The sequence below is a fragment of the Ips typographus genome, linkage group LG5 (genome assembly GCF_016097725.1).
Source record: "Ips typographus isolate SLU linkage group LG5, UJ_Ityp_2.0, whole genome shotgun sequence".
NCBI lineage: Eukaryota > Metazoa > Arthropoda > Insecta > Coleoptera > Curculionidae > Ips > Ips typographus.
In genome coordinates, this window is record NC_138426.1 from 11,082,353 (window position 1) to 11,102,276 (window position 19,924).

The 19,924-nt window shown below is 34.1% G+C and overlaps 3 protein-coding genes and 1 pseudogene across 13 annotated transcripts in view; 2 read left to right on the top strand and 2 right to left on the bottom strand.

The window, feature by feature from the left end:
• The window catches only part of LOC145729301 (uncharacterized), a 3,983-nt gene extending 1,172 nt beyond the window's left edge, over positions 1-2,811 (top strand). For 6 of the 8 annotated variants that reach the window (XM_081979999.1, XM_081979997.1, XM_081980002.1 and 3 more), the window contains exons 8-10: positions 1,913-2,193; positions 2,425-2,651; positions 2,713-2,811. In XM_081979999.1, coding sequence (XP_081836125.1) covers positions 1,913-2,193; positions 2,425-2,651; positions 2,713-2,763 — 559 coding nt within the window. In that variant the 3' untranslated portion in view covers positions 2,764-2,811. Of the gene's footprint in view, positions 1-1,912; positions 2,194-2,424; positions 2,660-2,712 lie in introns of all 8 variants that reach the window. The other 2 variants (XM_081980005.1, XM_081980004.1) reach the window with 2 other exon arrangements.
• On the bottom strand, positions 2,808-3,438 carry RpS17 (ribosomal protein S17). 2 transcript variants are annotated; one of them, XM_081980020.1, is made up of 2 exons: positions 3,311-3,438; positions 2,808-3,247 (listed from the first exon to the last, which is right to left on the bottom strand). In XM_081980020.1, exon 2 carries the CDS (start codon positions 3,240-3,242, stop codon positions 2,847-2,849), a length of 396 nt encoding a protein of 131 aa, XP_081836146.1. In that variant the 5' UTR covers positions 3,243-3,247; positions 3,311-3,438; the 3' UTR covers positions 2,808-2,846. The 2 variants fall into 2 exon arrangements, with proteins under 2 accessions (XP_081836146.1, XP_081836148.1); XM_081980022.1 differs by having other exon boundaries at positions 2,808-3,265; positions 3,311-3,413.
• Positions 3,411-16,492, top strand: homer (protein). Its single transcript, XM_081979996.1, has 7 exons — positions 3,411-3,574; positions 4,012-4,300; positions 6,948-7,122; positions 7,223-7,439; positions 7,490-7,674; positions 7,724-7,863; positions 11,027-16,492. The coding sequence occupies exons 1-7, from the start codon at positions 3,549-3,551 to the stop codon at positions 11,210-11,212; spliced, it is 1,218 nt and encodes a 405-aa protein (XP_081836122.1). The 5' UTR covers positions 3,411-3,548; the 3' UTR covers positions 11,213-16,492.
• LOC145729295 (delta(24)-sterol reductase pseudogene) lies at positions 16,052-19,890 on the bottom strand (annotated as a pseudogene). Of its 2 annotated transcripts, none has more exons than XR_014178328.1 (2): positions 19,739-19,890; positions 16,052-19,686 (listed from the first exon to the last, which is right to left on the bottom strand). The product of XR_014178328.1 is annotated as a delta(24)-sterol reductase pseudogene, transcript variant X1 (transcript). The 2 variants fall into 2 exon arrangements; XR_014178329.1 differs by having other exon boundaries at positions 16,052-19,683; positions 19,739-19,885.
• Positions 19,891-19,924: the final 34 nt, after the last annotated feature.

The window sequence follows — 19,924 nt, forward strand, 5'->3', positions numbered from 1 at the left end:
CATAATGTCCACAATTTTCTTCAAAACTTTGAACCATTTTCAAAATGGTGGTACTTCCGTAACTCGCTTAATTTATATGGTACATCCGGTATATTGGTTTTTTTTATGAATTCTACGACAAATTCTAGGCCTATGTCATATACCTATCTATATCCGTTTTTGAGATATTTGACGTTTGCAATACCGAAAATTGTAATTTTTGCGTACAATTTATCTTGTTCTCCCTCTAAAATTAGGACAAGAAAATGTCAACTAACTGACTTATTTAGGTATAAATACAGAGTGGACAAATAGCTGAATTCAATGCGGATATCGAGTGGACTGTTCAGTTTATCACCCTGTAACTCGGTCATTTTCGCAGTTACAGGGTGGCTGAATATACCAATTTGTAGGTCTTGAAATCTTTATTTGACTACCCTGTATAGCGTCTCTAGTAAAACTGTCAAAAAACTGAGTTACTTAATAATAAATACAAAGTGAACTGAGTTTGATACTATCCACTTTAGGTCTGTTCGCAGAACGAATCTCCAACTAATATCCTCCAGAGGAATATGTCCAGCTATTGGCCAGTACCCTTAAAGTGTCAACGTCACGTGAGCATTCAACCAATAAAAGCCAACAATTTCCGATTTTCAGTTGGAAACCAGTTTGAAATTGCCTCGACGAACAGAACCTTTTAACACCCTGTAACTCTGTCATTTTGGCAGTTACAGGGTTGTGCAATATATCAATTTGTAAGTCTTAAAATCACTGCTTGATTACTCTGTATAGCGTCTGTAGTGAAAATGTCAAATAACTGAGTTATTTACGTACAAATACAGAGTGAACTCAGTTTGGCACTTTTCACTTTATCACCCTGTAACTCGGGCGTTTTGGCTGTTACAGGGTGGTTCATCAATAGATCAATTTGTAAGTGTTGAAATCTTTACTTGACTACTCTCTGTATAGCGTAGTCTCTAGTAAAAATGTCAAATAACTGAGTTATTTAATAATAAATACAGAGTGGAGTGTGACACTTTCCACTCTCTAACTCGGTCATTTTGACAGTTACAGGATGATTTAATATATCAATTTGTAGGTCTTGAAATCTTTATTTGACTACCCTGTATAGCGTCTCTAGTAAAACTGTCAAAGAACTGAGTTATTTAATAATAAATACAGAGTGAATTGATCTTTTGACACTCTCCACTTTAACACCCTGTACCTCGGTTATTTTGATAGTTACAGAGTGGTTCAATATATTAATTTGTAGGTGCTGATACCCTTTTGGTCATCTTTTAGTGACTGTATTGAAAATGTCAAGTGGACTGAATTTGTATTGTATTTTTATATTATTTGTTTTCTTGTATTTTTTGCAGCATAGCGCAATTCCTTTATTTGTGATATTTTAATAAGAGTCAATTTTCCAATTAAGTACCATAATACAAACTTCCCTAATTGTAGACGGAAAATAAACCAAAAAATGTTCCGTTTGAAAAACTTGACTTTTAAAACTTTTTAAAATAAATATTTTTATTTACTCACTTTTTGAACCAACACAACAGAACTCAAAAACCTAGAAAAAACGTTTTCTGATAAGCGAAAATTGCAATTATTGTTTTAGGTATTGCGCCCAAATGTCAAATTTCACATAAAATTATAAATATCTCAGAAAAGGGATTTAGATAGGTATATTTTAGATGAAATACCATGTTGTAGAATCCAAAAAAGAAGCTATATACAGGGCATTTCATTTAAAATAAACAAGTTGGTAAATACTTCTGATGGTTCTATTTTGAAAACATTTTAGCAGATAAACTTTTTAAACAAATGTTCAGAATTATAGTCATTACGTTTCATAAAGCATCTCGCTGCGTTTTTGTGGTGAACCACCCTGTAAATTTCTATCGCTAAATAAATTGGTATTCGAAAGGTATCCAATGTGGAATGACCGGAGATTGACAGAGAAGTACTCCCTGTTAAAAATACCCTGGAAAAGGTCGCACACACTTCCAATTTGCAACTCCAGACCGTCTTTAACGGCCACTCAAGAGTATTACAACCGAATTAGAGAATATTCAGACCAGAAAACTTATCTGTACGATGATGGTAGTGAGGTGGATTCGGCTTTGTGTTTAGAACCACCAAGAAGACCATACAAATACAATCACGGTACAAAACCAATGGAGTTTATATTTAGAGTGAATATACAGGGTGCGTGTTTTAGAATGCATATTGCAAACTTATAGGGCATCTAGAAATTGCAAAATTATTCTATAGACTTATTCAGGGTGTTGTTGCAGAATATTTTTGTCTTATTTTTGCATTTCCTACATGCCTTGATAAGTTTGTAATATTATTCTAAAACCCTGTAAAAAAAAATGTGACTTTATATGAAATTTTGCAATTTTTTGTTAAAACAAAAATTTCTATTTATTTTCATAGAGCCTCATCCCCAAATGGTTGCACTGCTTAACATAAGTGCCTACCTGTGTGCAATTGGAATTTTGGCACTAATAGTGTGGCTACTTTCTGGAAACAAACTGTACAAGTTGCTCATACCAAAACCACCAGAAAATACACTGAAACAATTCATGAAATACATTGGTGGTGGTATTATTTATGGAATAAGCAGTGTGTTCAAGTTTGTGGGAATGATATTTACAATCCCAGTGAGTTGGTAACCACCACATTTTAACTATTTACCTAAATACTACTCCTTTTTGTTTTTAGACACAACAACTGTTCCAGCCACCTCCAGAATATCTGTGGCCCCCTTCATAGCTTAACCTGTACTTTTAGATACATTTTTAAAATAAAACATTAACTCACTTTTAACTGTTTTTAATTAAAAAGTCTGTTACAATCTAAGCCCTACGGTTATTGTAGTTGCTGGTGGGCTGCAAAAGCTGTAGTCCGGTAATGTTGTTGAATTCCAGCATTTTCAACATTTCCTTAGTTTCAGCGTCCACCTCGATAATGTCGTGCTCCAAAGCAGACACCTCAGGCACATAGTTGTCACGCCTTTCACGTTCCTCTTCCTGCAGTTTAATTGAAATGCCTCTAACCTGGGAGTGCCTCAATCTCTTCATTAAATGAGTAACGAAGCCGGCGATCTTGTTACGCAAAGGTTTTGTGGGAATAATAGCGATTTCCTCGCAAATCCTCTTGTTTGTGTGGAAGTCCAGAGTCAACCGTGTGTAGTATTTTTCGATGATCACTTTGGAGGCTTTTTTCACCGTTTTGGTACGTACGCGACCCATATTGACTGCAACAGGTTGAAGGGCTATTAGCTTTGATAAGTTTTAAGGTAAATTTGCAGTTTACTTACCAGTTTATGGATAATTTCCGATGAAAACTCGAAAAACACGTGTCTACACGGCACAAGCAATCAAGGAGAAAGGCGGAAAGCGCTGTACTAAACTGACAACTGACAGTTTCGATAGATTTATGTCAAATGTCATAATTGTCAATCATCGGGTCGTATCTTAAAACTGTCAGTGTCAGTGATTGCAGCTTTGTTGATTTCGGAATTTGTTAATAAGAATTTTTTAATTTTCCATACATTAATGACTTCAGGAAAGGAAACAATGGGGTAAGTTACAACAATTAACATTCGCTTTCGTTTATTTAATTCATAAAATGCGCCTCCGCGTTATAATACGTAAATGGTGTATCACACCCATTTTCCCAATTCTTTTTTCCCCTGACCTTACTGCATAAAATTATATACTTTGATTTTTTTGAAATATTTAATGTAATTGGTTTTAATTTAATGTCACAGACCAGGTTTAAGGTAATTAAACTACCTACTTGAATTAATTACTGCATAACTTAAATACCTTGATTGTTATTAACAATGTAAGTGTTACACCAATTAAGATCCTTTTTATTTGCTACTAATTCCCCCCTACTGTCTACAACTATATTAAACTCCCAATAAGCCTGATAGGACAAAAATACTAACACAACAGTACAGGGTGTGGTATCAATAACAAAGATTTTTCTTTAAAACTATTTTTTTTTATATAGGGAACAGCCTATATTCACATGCAAGGCTCATGTGTTTCACATTGATCCAAAGACCAAAAGGTCGTGGATGCCAGCCTCAAGCACAGCAGTCAGTGTCTCTTTCTTCTATGACTCTTCTCGCAGTTTGTACAGGATTATCAGTGTTGAAGGCCAGAAAGCTGTGATAAATAGCACTGTCACACCTAACATGACATTTACCAAGACGTCTCAGAAATTTGGACAGTGGTCTGATGTGAGAGCCAATACAGTGTATGGGCTGGGATTTTCATCAGAGAATGAATTACAAAAGGTAGGTGACTTTAACATTATTATAAATAATAATGTAAACCTATTTTAATAAATCAAATTCTTTAACTAGTAGATTAGATTACTACTTTGAATGGTATGTGAGTTTTTATGATAAGTTGGATTTGTTTTATCACTTAATTTCTAACTAAACCAATGATACAGAGTGAAATATCCACAAATTTAGAAATGCAAGAGTCTTTTTGGGAAAAATGTTGATATTGGGTCTTATCAATCAATCCAGCTTTGGGATTTATTTTTTAGAAATTCAGCTAACTTTTGTTACTTGTTTGTGTTAATATACTATTGTTCCTTTATTTTCAAATTTATATGTGTACAACCAATTATTGATTTCAATATCCTGAAATTGGAGAGTTTTAAGTTAGAATTCATATGAATTTTGTAGTAATATTAATGCTTCTATGAGTGGTATTGCAACAAGTTTGATTAACTCTTTAAAAATTTAAATAGCTGGGTAAAATGTTGCTTCTTGTTAACCTTTAATTACTGTAAACAGTAGTTTCCTACTCAGAAATTGTAATACCAAAAATCAGTTAACATTAGATTGTCATCACAAGCAAAAGTGAAACTTATTAAACTAGATCTCTAAATAAAATATTCAAAAACTTTTAAAAATTGTGGAAATGCCAGAGGTCTCTAAAAATTACTGATATCCTCGTGAAAGTTGTCAGAAGCTTCCACAGGTGTCCTAAATTTTCTAGAAATCTTTTAAAATTGCTAGAGGTCACTAGATACTGCTTAAATCTTCTAAAAAGTTGCCAGAGTTATTTTGGAAATGCCAGTCTCCTCTAAATATTACTGAAATCCTCCCAGAAGTTGCCTCTGAGGCCTCCACAAGTGTCCTAAATGACCGAAGAGTATTTTAAAATTGTTAGAGGCCACTAAATACTGCAAAAATCTTCTAAAATGTGGTCAGGGGTCTCTAGAATCATTTTGGAAATTCCAGAAGTCTTTAAATACTACTGAAATAGCCCAAAAAGTTACCAGAGGCCTCCACAAGTCTAGATAGTTTTTAAATTGTCTAAATTAAATGAAAAATGTCTAGACCACTTCTAAAATGTCTAAATTAAGTGAAAATTGTCTAGACAATGTCCAAAGTGCTTCTAAATTGACTGAAAAGTGTCTAGACAGCTTCTAAAGTGGTTAAGTTAAGTGAAAAATGTCTAAACAGCTTAGGAAGTGTATTAATTAAGTAAAACTATCTTGACAGCTCCAAAGTGTCCAAATTTTTCTAAGAATATTTTAAAATTGCTAAAGGCCACTTAATACTGCTTAAATCTTTTTAAAGTTGCCAGAAGCTTCTACAAGTGTCCTAAATTTTCCATAAATATTTTGAAAATGCTAGAGACCTCTAGGGTTAGGCCTAGAGGCCTTCCAACAGTGTTCTAAAATTTGGAGAAACCACAAAATATTGCAGAAATCCCTCGAAAAGTTGCCAGAGGCATTTCGACTTATCGTAAATTGCTAGAGGCGACTAAAAACTGCTAAAATTATACCAAAGTCTCCAGAGGCCTTGTAGAGTTATTTTGGAAATGCCAGAGGCCTCTAAATAATGCTGAAATCCTCTCAAAAGTGGCCAGAGGGTTCCACAAATGTCCTAAAATTTCCAAGAGTATTTTAAAATTGCTAGAGTCCACTAAATACTACTCAAATCCTCCCAACAGTTGCTAGAAGCCTCTAGAGTTACTTTGGAAATGCCAGAGACCTCTAAATACTATTGAAATCCTTGAAAAAGTTACCAGAGGCCTCCACAAGTGTTCTAAATTTCCCTCTAAATATTGCTGAAATCCTCCCAAAAGTTGCCAGAGGTCTCTAGAGTTATTTTGAGAATTCCGGAGGCCTCTAAATAGTACTAAAATTCTCCCAAAGTTGTCAAAGACCTCTAGAGTTATTTGATAAATGCTCGCAGCCTCAAAATACTACTAAAATTCTACAAGACGACTACAAGTGTCCTAAATAGTGTAAGAGTATTTTAAAATAGTCAGAGGTCACAAAATACTGCTAAGAATGTCTGAAAAATTGTCAGAAGCTTTTAGAATCTTTTTAAGAATGCTAGAAGCATCTAGAATTATTTTGAAAATGTCAGGGGCTTTTAAATACTACGGAAAACATTAAAAAACTTGTTAGAGACTTCTGGGAGTATTTTAAATGTTTCAGGAATTGTTTAAAATTGTTAGAGGCCTCTAGAATTATTTGAAGATGCCAGATGAGACAGCATATTTGTTTGAATTTCAGAATATAATCATAAGGGAAAAGTATCCGATTTATTTTCAGACATTCTCCTTTTTTTCAATTAAATTAAGATGTTTCAAAGTCAAATTGACTAAAATTTGGTAGTATTTTGATCAAGGTGTCTTCTGATAAATATCTGGAGAAAATTCTGTCAGTAAGTGCAAAATTATTAAAGTTTTAATTATCAATCTTTAAAACATTCTTTTGTTTGTAGAAAGATTTTTACTTTAATTTTTCATGTTATCTATCTTACTCACCATAACCATAAGTCTCTTGAATTGCTTTGATAATTAATTAATTTAAACTATTGATTATAACTTGTAATACTAATAAAATGCCTTGTGGTTTAACTTAACCAAACTACAGCAACAGTTAGTACATATGATAAACATTTTCAGTTTATTGACAAATTTAATGAAGTAAAAGAAGCTACTAGATCTGCAATTAGCAAAGTAACTGCCAATGGAGGTTCAGCAGTAACTCCAGTTACCAGTGCCAATGCTAGTCCTATAAATGCTAGGGCCAGTTCAGCTGCCCAAGAAAATGCCAATGACAACCTTTTAGAACCTCCAGGTATACTTGAGCATACATTATGTAAATCTCCCATCAGATTAGTTACACACCTATCTTATCATAACTGATAAGAAACTTACAGTATTTATTCGTTTAAAAGGAAACGCCGCCCTTCCCACGACAATTAAACAGGAATCGGAGGATTCCGTGCACGGGCGCAGTCATTCACTTTCAGCGATACAAAGCACCGAAAGTCCTAGTCATCAAATTAATAAAATGGAAAAAAGCAGCTACGGGGGCGGTACTGGTGGTACCAATTCAGTGGAAATGCAACTGAAATACGAGAACGACAGACTCAAGCTAGCTTTAGCACAAAGGTGAGTGAACACGGTTTACTTGGATTACTTAAGAATAAAGTGCGATGCAGTTCGGCCAATGCCAAAAAATGGGAGATTGAATTGACCACTTTGAAGAGCAACAATGCGCGTCTGACAAGTGCTCTGCAAGAAAGTACTGCCAACGTAGAAGAGTGGAAACGACAGTTGGCTAGTCTGAAGGAGGAGAATATGCGTATGAAGGCGAAGTACCAAAACGATTTAGAAAATAGTAAAGGTATGGTGTTCTCACAGTAAAGAGCGAGTAAGTATAAAAATTCTTGCAGGAGGTGGTGAATTGGGCGATGAGTTACGAAAGGAAATTCAATCGTTGCGCGTTAAAGTAGAACACTTAGAATCGGAGTTGCAGAATAAGAATGATGAAATTAAAAGACTGATTAATAGTGGACGGTCGGCTGATTTACAGGTAAGTTTTGTAGAGGAATAAGCTGATGTTATGTGACATTTAAATATTTATTTTTGGTACAAACTAACAAGATGCATTTTAAAGTTAAAAACCGCCCAGGTAGCAAAAACATGTCAGATGGAGTAAATAGAGGGCATTCTCTGTCTGAATGTCTCGTTCTAATGAAGTGTCATTCGAAATCGTACATTAACGTCAGAATAATCCCTGATTCTGATTAGGTGTTATTAATGACGTTAGGAGACATCTTTTATCATCCTGATAATATCAAAAATCATCAGTTTTTTATTATCAATATTTTTTTAATTTGTCCCTCAATTTGTCCTGGTAAGCCAACGCATACAAACATAGACTTGAAAGTCTTACAACTTTGACCTGGGACAACAATGCACAGTTTAAACTTACTTTTTGTGGTCACGTGACAGTTTTGACAGGTGTTTACTGGCCTTTTACAGTGTTGCGAGCTGAAGAATTGCATTGTCAAAGTCACATGACGTGGATCTTACAGGTTCAGCTTTTACATGTTTAAATTTGATTTAGCAATTTTTCAACGTTTAAACTGCATTTTAAAAGTCATGTGACTGATTTTGACTGGTGTCAATTAGCCCTTACAGTGTTGCAACCTCAGAATTGCATTATCAACGTCACGTGTCGTGTATTTTACAATTTTAGCTTTAATAACTTATTGTGTAATTTTGATTTAGCAAATTTTCACCGTTCAAACTTTTTTTATGGTCACGTGACGGTTTTGACAGGTGCCCACTGGATTTTACAGAGTTGTAAGCTCAAAAATTGCTATATCAAAGTCAGGTGACCTGTTTTTTACAATTTCAACGTTTGCAACTGTCTAAATTTAATTTACCAAATTTTGACCGTTTAAACTGCATTTTCAAAGTCACGTGATTGATTTTGACCGGTGTCAATTAGCCTTTACAGTGTTGCAAACTCAGAATTGGCTTTACAGGTTCGTAAGCTCAAAAATTGCTATATCAAAGTCAGGAGACCTGTTTTTTACAATTTCATTTCTGTCATTTATGTTTTTTTCATCATGCAACTGTCTAAATTTAATTTACCAAATTTTCAACGTTTCAACTACAATTTAAAAGTCACGTGACTGATTTTGACAGGTGTCAACTAGCTTTTACAGTGTTGCAAGCTCAAAAATTGGCTTATCAAAGTCACATGACATGTCTCTTAGAATTTCAACTTTTGCAACTTTCTAAATTTAGTTTATCAAATTTTCAACGTTTAAACTACATTTTAAAAGTCACAGGATAAACCTGTCAATACAGTGTTGCAAGCTTAAATTTGCATTATCAACGTCACGTGACGTGTGTATTTTACAATTTCAGCTTTTGCAACTGTCTAAATTTGATTAAGGAAATTTACACAGTTTAAACTACTTTTTATGGTCACGTGACAGTTTTGACAGGTGTCTACTGGCCTTTTACAGTGTTGCAAGCTGAGGAATTGCATTATCAAAGTCATGTGACATGTCTCTGACAATTTCAACTTTTACAACTTTCTAGATTTTATTTATAAAATTTTCAACATTTAATCTAGATTTTAAAAGTCACGTGACTGATTTTGACAGGTGTCAACTAGCTTTTACAGTGTTGCATTATCAACGTCAAGTTACGCGTATTTTACAATTTCAGTTTTTTACATCAATGTTGTCTAAATTTGATGTAGCAAATTTCCACAGTTTAATCTAGTTTTTATGATCACGTGACAGTTTTGACAGGTGTTTACTGGCCTTTTATAGTGTTGCAAGCTCAGAAATTGCTACATCTAAGTCAGGTGACCTTTTTTTTACAATTTCATTTGTGTCATTTTTGTTTTTTTCATTTTGCAACTGTCTAAATTTAATTTATCAAATTTTCAACGTTTCAACTACAATTTAAAAGTCACGTGACTGATTTTGACAGGTGTCCTTCCCTATACAGGGTGGTCCAAATTGATTGTAGGATAATTCAAGAGTGGAAAGTACATAAAAAATAAACTCCAAAGTGTCATATAAACTATAGTCGCAAAGTGCCCTCTAGCGGATCTAGCGAACTGTAAAGGTGAGGCACCAAGACAGAATTTTAGGACATTCTAATGAAGATTCCATGAAAAGTTTGTCTTGGCATTTCTTTTCATTTTGCATAGTTTTTCAGATACAGTCATTTTTATAAACTTGTGCGTAAATAAAAAAAATCGCTTTTGTTCGGAATATTGAAAAAAAAATAAAAATTTCCAAATTGTTACTTCAAAATGGTGACAAATTTGCCAAATTTCATTTGTTTTTATTGATTAGGAATCAAAATTAAAAAAAACTGTTTTTTGGGGCGCATATTTTAGGGTTTGCTAGCTCTGTCAGGGGGCGCTTTTCAACCATAGTTTATATGACACTTTCGAGTTTATTTTTTATGTACTTTCCACCCTTTAAGTATGTTACAATTAATTTGGACCACCCTGTATAACTATATACCATATAGGAAAGTATTAATATTAATTATTATTAGCTTTCTTACGCGGAATTCAAAAATGAGATTAGAAACAGGGTGTTCCATTTGAAAATCAAAAGTTGCTGTTCTTTCCAACTCATCTGGCAAAACGGTTCCTTAACTGTCAAAATTGGTTCAATGGAGCATTCAACACAACTTCCAGTGTAATTCCTCAAACTAGCAACTATTTCTGATTTTTCGACAATTAGACAGCTATCACGTGACGTTAGGAAAGTATAAAAGTGTTTCTTAACGTCAGAACTGTCAAATTTGGCTCAGTGGAGCTGTAAAGACTACTTACAGTGTGGTTCATCAAAGAAACCCATCTACTTGGCATTGTATAACTTCCAAATTCAATTTTCTGAATTATTGCTTTTGATTGGCTTCTTCTTCATCGTTCTCCTAAAATTCCTTAAATTCTCTTGGCATTTTCTACAAAAGTAAACTTCTGAGATTTTTCTATCTCTACACTTAATACTTTGACATTTCACAGTCGAAATTTCCAATGAGTAACATGGAGTAACAATGACGTTATAAACCTGATGACGAAATAGCCATTTGGCTACCTGGGCTGTAACTTTCTAAATCTCCATGCACTCCCCTTAAAATCAACCAAAAACTGTACCATCCCACTATAACTCGCCCTGTAAACTGTAAACAATTATTAATCATTTCAGTCTCTACAAAAAGAGAATCAAGAACTCCAAGCCACGGTGAAACTCGCTCAATCCGAATTGGACATCGCATTGAGCGCGCACGAATCTCAGAAACAAATCCTGCTAACGCTCAATCAACAATTCGCGGCTCGTATACACGAACTGGTGACCATACACGACGAAATGACGACCGCCCTGCAAACATGAAACACCTTTATGCGCGGCTAGAAACAAAATAATCGGGTAACGTATTCGTTTATTACCTGTTTCGCTGACTACAGTTTGCTTCAGGGTCGGTCACTATGGAGGGGGTTGTTTTGTATAGTTTTTACGTACCTGCGTGTAGTGAGAAGTTATTTCGGTTGTCGCGTGTACAAATTTAGGTTTAGGATTCGTAAATTGCCGATTAATAATTTCGTTTAGGAAGGGACCGACCCTTGAAGCGATTACGTCACGACGAACTGTATAAGAGCACTTTGTTAGGATTTTTGTTGTTTAGAGTCGCTGTGAATATGGCTAATAACTATTTAAATAAGAGTTGATATTTATATGATTACGATTATGCCGACAGTTATTTAAGGAACTCGTTTATGGTTCTACAATTTTAGGGAAATGGAACTTGTGCAGCTATTAACATTTAGCGAGTGAATGAGATGGAATAAGTATTATGCCGCGCGTATATGGCCAAAATTTAGGTAAAAAATCGTCAATTTCACGTATATTTCATTCCGAAACTGTCTCAGTTTAGTTTATTTACAGTTTTTAAAGCACCTCAACTTATTTTTTTTAAAAAGTTTATTCATAATGTGTGTATAGTGGAATTATACAGGGTGTCCGGATTTAGTGTGTTTTGACAGGAAAACCCCATTTCTCGGCTAGATAGGAAAAAAACTAGTATACAGGGTGAGTTTTTTGTCCTTTAAAATGTAATGAAACTTATAACTGAGTTAAATTATTTCAGCTGTTAGAGTCAAACAAATAATAAATCAATATGAACGATTTCATGGCAAATTATGTTAAAATTGCAAATTCGAAAAAGACTGTCATTTTGAGAGATAACAATCTACTTAATGGTACCGTTTTAAAACTTGGAAAAAGACCTTTCTAAATAGGCAATAAACTTCTTTGCTCCCCAAAAATGAGAGCTGTCATAAAAAAAATACTTTTTCGGGGTAAAATTATCTACAACTTTCCTATTTACCTAATTTTCCTACAACAAATAATAACTCGTCTAGATCAATTAAAAGAAATCGTTAAATTTTGTTTTTTGTGAATGGGAGCGATGCACGTCATCAGTGAGTTTGACGTTTTGAAAATGCATTCGTATTATTTAACCGACTTCGTAACTCTGCTAGTTTCCTAGATCCCTTCACTAAAAACGAAAAAAACTCACCCTGTATACCTGTCTAAATGTCGATTTTTGAGAAAATTTTAATGGCAAAAACCCTATTTCGATATCTTGTCAGTTTACGGCGCTAGAGGGCGTTTTTTGAGTTTCGCCCTTTTGAAAACTCTACACAACTTTTTTCGAGGTGATTCCAGTGGCGTACTTAGTTTTTTGCTACTGCCTTTCGTTTTATCAATAATTGAATAACTTTAAAAAATTTCTATTTTTAAACATTGTCTATAGTTATTCCTACAAATAACTGAAATATGAAGTTAACTTGCAATGAGTACCAGATATAGACCCAACAAAAAATTACTTTTTCAGTATTTTCACACACATTAAAGTAACTAATTGACTAAAGAACTAATTTTTAAATTAACGGTAGAAAATGTTAAAAATGCAGTAATTTTAAACATTCGTTATCATAGAAACAAGAAATAAATGAACGTCACTTTTGCCAGCTGATTTTAAAACCAGAGTCATAGCCAACTTGAATAAAAACAAATAGTGTAATATCTCAGTGATTTTTAAGATTAACTATAGATAGACTATAAAACACACTTTAATTTTAGTAAACTGCATAAAATGAACATTTTTATTTAAATTTAAAATAATAAAGTTAGGTAATTTTTAAAGAAAACAGTAGACATTAGCAAAAAACCAAGCACGCCACTGGAATCACATCGAAAAAGTGTATAGAGAATGTGTTGGTTTCACTTTGATTTTTCAGTAAACAAAAAAGTTGTGAGGAGTTTTCAAAGTAGACGACAATTTGAAAAACGCCCTCTAGCGCCGCGAACTGACTATAAGATATCAAAATACGGTTTTTGTCATTAAGCTTTTCTCAAAAATCGACCTCTAGACTGTTAATTTCTACAGCTTCCTTTATCCCTTTATGAACTGGTCAAAGAGATTGAAGATACTTTTAGTTCTTTCTGCTCCAGATTTTTCACAGACAAAAGATTATAATTCAAACCTACACACTCAAGAACATTTTCCATGGTTATTTTTCTACCATCACTTGTTTTCAGTTTTAAAATTCCTCGTCTCTTTGCTGTTACAGTTTCTCCCTTCTTGGCCACATTAATTTTAATGTCAATATTTTTCACTTGGGTTAAATACTTGGGTGTCCTTGATTTGATCCAATTAAATGATGAGTTGCTCCACTGTCCACAATAAATTGTATCTCATTACTAGTTTCACTTGTCATTGCTTCACTATTTTCATTAAAACTACAAAAAGCTACTTCTTCCTCTGCAATATTACATTTTCCTGCATTCTGATTTTTTGTGTCCCCTTATACCACAATAATGACACTTGTATGGAAGCACCGCTTCTATAATCAGGAGATGCATAACGATTTGTAGTTGATGGTCGTTTGTTTACTGGCTGACTTCCTGGATGTCTATATCCTTTTCTAAAATGTTTTCTTTCTTCATCTCCTCTACCATAAAAAACATGTGGCTGTGATGTGTCTTCATTCTCCTCTTTTACCTTTTCTCGTCTTGATTCCTCCATAAGTAATTTGTTTTTTACAAAGTCAAGAGAGATGTTACTTTCACCTTGACAAAAAATAATATCAATTGCAGTGGTAACTACTTGATAGTTCTCTGGCATTGCAGACAATAACTGTGTAACTACCTCTGTGTCATTTATGTTTCCACCACAGTTTTTTTAACTCTGAGACTGTTTTCTCAAATTCAAAAAGAAATTCACTGAGTTTTCCTTTTCCAAAGTATTTCATGTTTCTTAATTTCTTTTGCAAATGTACCTGGTTTGCTATTCCTTGTTTTTGAAAAGTACCTTTCAACTCATTCATGATTTTTTTAGCTGTAGTTTTCGTTTTCACCATTTCAAGAACATTATCAGCCAATAACTGAACAATTAAATTCCGAGCTTTTATATCGTTTTTATTAAAAACTGCAAGTTCATTTGTGGCTGTTGATTCTGGAGGATCTTTCTCCAACATTTCCAAAACACCTTGTTGCTCAAGACACAATCTTACTCGAAACTCCCAATTTGAGAAGTTGTTTCCATCAAATGGCTTTACAATTAAATTACTAGGGATTGTCGCCATAATTTGTCTTATCCTTCAGGTTTTCAAAATACGTTTCACAACAGGATAATTACTGCTTACTTTTCCGGTTTTCCTGGACTGGGCCCATAACCTGTTAATTTCTACAGCTCCCTCTATGAACTGGTCAAAGAGATTAAAGATACTTTTAGTCCTTTCTGCTCCAGATTTTAAAAATAATCAATTGACAAGTTAAGATACTCAGGTTAAGGAAGATAGACGTTAATTATTATTCGAGTGTGCTTATGTCAGAAAAATAAAGTTGTATAAATTCAAATAAAAAGTATCTTCAATTTCTTTGACCAGTTCATAAAGGGATAAAGGAAGCTGTAGAAATTAACATAGACTATTAGTTTTTTTCTATCTAGCCGGGAAATGGGGTTTTCCTGTCAAAACACTCTAAATCCGGACACCCTGTACAACATCAGTGTAAAGTCTTCAGGGTGTTTCTGAATTGGTGTCACAAACTGGAGAGAGAGAACAAGGAGAGATAGTACATCAAAAAATATGAGAAAAGTTCCTATAAACATACACTCTTAAATACAGGGTGGTCAAGTAAAAAAAATAATATCGTTTTTTGTAAATATCTCTGGAGTAATTTCCTAGATAAAGTGTGTAGTGGTAGAGATATTCTGACTGATAGTCGTCATTTTGGCGCTCAACGCATTTTTTGAAGTTTGAATGGCGATCCTCAATTTAATATCAGAGATTCTTCAAAATTATCGTCGTTGGTTCCAAATTTCCATATTGAAGACATCTAAGGGCAAAACTTGGTCTTTTTTTATTACTTGCAATAATACTCCACCCTGTATAATTAACTTCATTATCATACAACGTGTTTCTTTGAAAAATAATAATACTTAACACTAATTCCATTTTAATGATAAAAATTGTCTTGATGCCAGCAACCAGTTTTTAAACTACTATTGGCGTTTCAAGATAAGAGATACCTACTCCCTCTGGTGATCAGTTTTGAAAACAGTTTCGAGCATTCCAGCTGTCATTTTTCCGTTTCTTTACGTTGATTTTGGTTAGGAATTTAGCACTGGTTTCATAAATATGAAGTGACAGTGTCATATTATTTACTGGCGCTGCGATCTTAACTTGAAACGCCAATAGAATCACCCTGTGCGTAGCTTATTTCATTTAATCTGATAAAAACGTTCAATTTCCAGTTATAAACTGAGACATTCTAATTAATCCGTAAGTTTCTGACTTTCCATTATAATTAAAGAAGTTGCAACATTCAACAAGAAAATCATTCCTAAGAATAGACAGAGTGGGTAAAACTTCCGGATAAGGAAATACTTAAATAAATTCCGTTATTCCAACAACTATAGCATTTAACTTTATTATTGTTTGAACTCCCATAAAATGTGTTTTATCATGAACTAGCACTCCAAAACCCCACTAGTAACTACCACAAAAAAATACTCATAAACAGCATTAAAATAGATTGCAACTAAGAAATAAACACACCTAGAGGTGCTACAAAGTCACATTAATCAAAATATACCATCAGTCACATAGTTTGTAATAGATACTCGAATTTCTTTATAGTAATTATAAAAACTAAGAGTTAACCACATGTTCAGTATTTCAAGTCCAAGCGCAAGAACTAAAATTTAATTTAAGGTAGTATTTTTCACGGTACTTTATAGTGTGTTTTTTTAGTTCTTTTGTATTTAAAAGTTGATTTATTGGCAGAGTTTTTATACGATGTTTGTACAGCTATTTTGGACTGACAAGCAATATTACACATTCAGTCCTAATTTGTTTGTTTTCTTTTGGTTATTTATTTTTTAAATTGCTACTCAAACTTTTGCGTTACGTTCTGAGTAGTTAGCCTTGAACTGATTAATAAAATTATAAGATGATGCCATAAATATCTTATATTAAAAAAAATTAAAAAAAATGTTTTAGTAACCGGACAATTTTAAAATGTCGGTGCATTACAGCCTGTATCATTGTCATGCACTGGTTGAAACGAAGATATTAAAGAATTGAAATATACAATTTTTTACAATGGTCGTTTTGATTTAACCCTTTATTCTTCGGATCAGAATAGGGTAAGTTTCAAGCGAAAATTGGTCAATCAGGCCCAAGGTATACAGAAAAAGGTTAATTATCAACACAATTTTCTTTTACAAAATGTTCTCAAAATTTTTAATATTTCTTCTGTCAAAAAAATATTCAGGAAATAGAATTTTGGATGAGTGACCTAAGCATTTTAAACTGAAAAAGTAAAAAAGCTTGATTATTACCTTTAAATCAACGTTGCCAAAGTCATTTTGGCAATGTCGAGGAGCTAATGTCAAGCTTATAGTCACCTGACAGCTGTCAAAACTCATTAAACAGTGTCGGGAAAATGTAAACTGTCAAATACTGGCTTCTATCTGATGAATCACGCCGCGAATTGTTATGCGGAGTTAAATGTGACATTTGTGACGTAAATGACAGTTTAAGACGTTAAATTTGACGCTTTAAAGCGTCGCTTATAGTCAGGTGACGCTTGTTATAACTATTAAAACTCATTCAGCAGTGAGATGGAACTATCAAATGCAAAACAGTTGTACCTTGTATTTACACCTCAATAGAGTCCAAAATTTGACATTTGCGACTTTTGTGAGGCTAAGTGACACTTTAATGTTTGTTTACGTTACCTGACAACTGTCAAAACTCATTCAGCACTAACTAGTGATGGGTCAGAGGGAAAGAACTCGGTTCTTTCAGGTTAACCCTACTTTATACTGTGGTCAACTGTCAAAATGGTTAGTAATGAAAAAGTAATACAAACTAATACTTTAGACGTTAAATCTCTTTTTATCATATTATTTTCGTTTTTTGCATTAATGGTTTCATGGAGATGTAAACACAACTTACAGTAAAATTCCTCAAACACATCTACTTAGCACTTTATACTTTCAGATCTCTACTGAGTGAGTTTTGACAGTTATGAAAGCTGTCACGTGACGCAAGCAAAATATTAATGTGTTTCTTAACGTCCCAACTGTCAAATTGGGCTCCATGGAGCTGTAAACACAACTAATTACAGTGAAATTCCTCAAACACATATACTTAGCACTTTATACTTTCAGATCACCGGTGAGTGAGTTTTGACATTTGTGACACCTGTCACGTGACGTAAGAAAAGTATAAAAGTGTTCCTTAACGTCCTAACTGTCAAATTTGGATCCATGGAGCTGTAAAAACTATTTACAGTATGGTTCCTCCGAAAAACATTTCTACTTGGCATTTTGTAATTTCCCAATAGTTCAAATTTTTTTTTGCCTGAATCTGAGAATTTTCCAGTAGTATTTTTTACTTATGTTTTCCGTTAATTAAAATTATCCACATTAAGTTTTTCCTGTTTTTTCAAAGTAATTAGAACAAAGTGGAAAAATCTAAAAATATCTTTGTTTGCAGGAAGGTAGGGTTGTCAAACAACCTAATTTCACGCAGATAGGGTAACGTTGAAGTTACAAAACTATTTTAGACGCCATATTATGTTAAAAAAATGTTTGTTCCTGACTTTGTACATTTATTTGACCGCCTGGTACCTTACAGCTACTTATAGGAGTGTGGTATTGTAAAAAAATCCTTTTTCCTTAACTTCAAAATTTACTCAATACTGTATTGTCTCCCTATTTCAAAAACGTCAATCTCAGGCTTTACTTTATCATACAAATGCGGAAACGCTCCCTCAGCATTGTACTTCGTCCTCACTACTTCATACAAGCTCAAATCGAACATTTCCTCAAACTCCTTTCTGGTCATAAAAATGTCAGCGTACAAGAAGGAAAATCCTCCCACGTCCCTAGTGAATTTCTCCATCTCCCTCATAGCCCTAACAGGATTGTAGGGTGCTTTCCTTTTGACAAAACCAGGTACTCCGTATATCCCTAAATCGTTGTACATCGCGTAGTTGGTACCGTCAACCAAATATTCTGGTTTAGGGGATTTTATTTGTCCGGAGTTTGGTCCGTGATCGTAAATTCGGCAAGGGTAAACCAGCAACGGGTACGCGTCGAATAGTTCCGTGGATTTGTCAATTTGTTGCTCCAGTTTTCGAATTGGTAAGACAATGTCTTGGAAGACTTGTTTAGTGAAAGTGAATGCCCGGACTCCTGGAGTGGTGGTAAACTTCAAAAAGGCTGGTTTTGGTGGTAGCAGCCACCCGAATAACAGCCGGAATAAGAAGTTATTTCCAAAAGGTATTATTGACTCCACCACCCAGAATATGGCCTTATTATGCCTGAGCAGATACTCCCTTAAAGGGATAAGTTCAGTGTGTTTTCCTTTTTTTATAAACGACTCTACATATTTGTAAAACCAGGGTTTGTAGCACCTAGTTAAGTAGTTTACTGCGAGATTGGGGTCATAATCTGAGTAATCCCCCACCATAATCACTGCCTCATCTCTACTAAAAATTGTAGCTTCTAAATATGTAGAAGCTGGACTGTCTGCACTTGAATCCCCTGCCAACAACCTCAACATATCACAATAACTTTCCTGACCTTTAACAGGAAGATAGGTCATTTTAATGTAAGGTTTAACCTTGACAATCCGTAAAGTCAAACCAACCAGAAAACCCAGACTACCATGCGACCAGGGAAGACATTTATACAGATCTTCATTCTCTTTTAGCGAAGCAACCACCAAACTACCATCACCCAAAACCACCTCATATGAAACCACACTCTCTTGATACAAACCCACTCGATGTGAGTGAGTGGTCATTCCAGTTCCCATAGCCAAACCACCTAAAGTTGCGTCAGCAATTTCCAAAGTAACAGCCAAAGTGTATCCTTTAGGAATCAGAAAATTGGTGATTTCTCCTACAGTAACCATTGGCTCAACGCGAACCGTTAAATTCCCTTCATCCAGCTCAAGAATGTCAAACAAATTCACATTGATTTGGTGACACTGGTTTTTATTGAAGAAAGTGGTTGACAAACTGAGCCAGTTTGGTCTGGAGGTGCACAACAGTTTTTTATCTGCTGGAAGTTTGTGGTGTAGTTGCACTTTGCGTTGGATTTCTATAACTCGTTCATTGTGTTTAGCAGCGCTGCTGAATATTGCTCTATGCAGTTTAGTATTTAAGGAAAGTACGAGATCAAAGAGAAAGCTGGCAGGCAGACAGAAAAGCAGGATGACAAGGCCTCTTTGCTCTTCTAGGAGGTTAATCAGAGTGTTTTTCCAGTTGCGAGCCATAATCTACTATTAAACCTGATTATATAAGCAATTTCTTCTTAGCTTTCACCTAACTTACCTTACTACTAAAATCGGTCAATATTACACTATAAACAGCCTGTGACTATTACAAATTAATATTTAATCAATAAAAATCAATTTCATTTGAATACACAAACACAACAAAACATTTTGTATGTAAACAAACGGTGACATATGTCATAAGTGCTCTTTCATGACATCAGGTTGAGTAAATCACGTGACA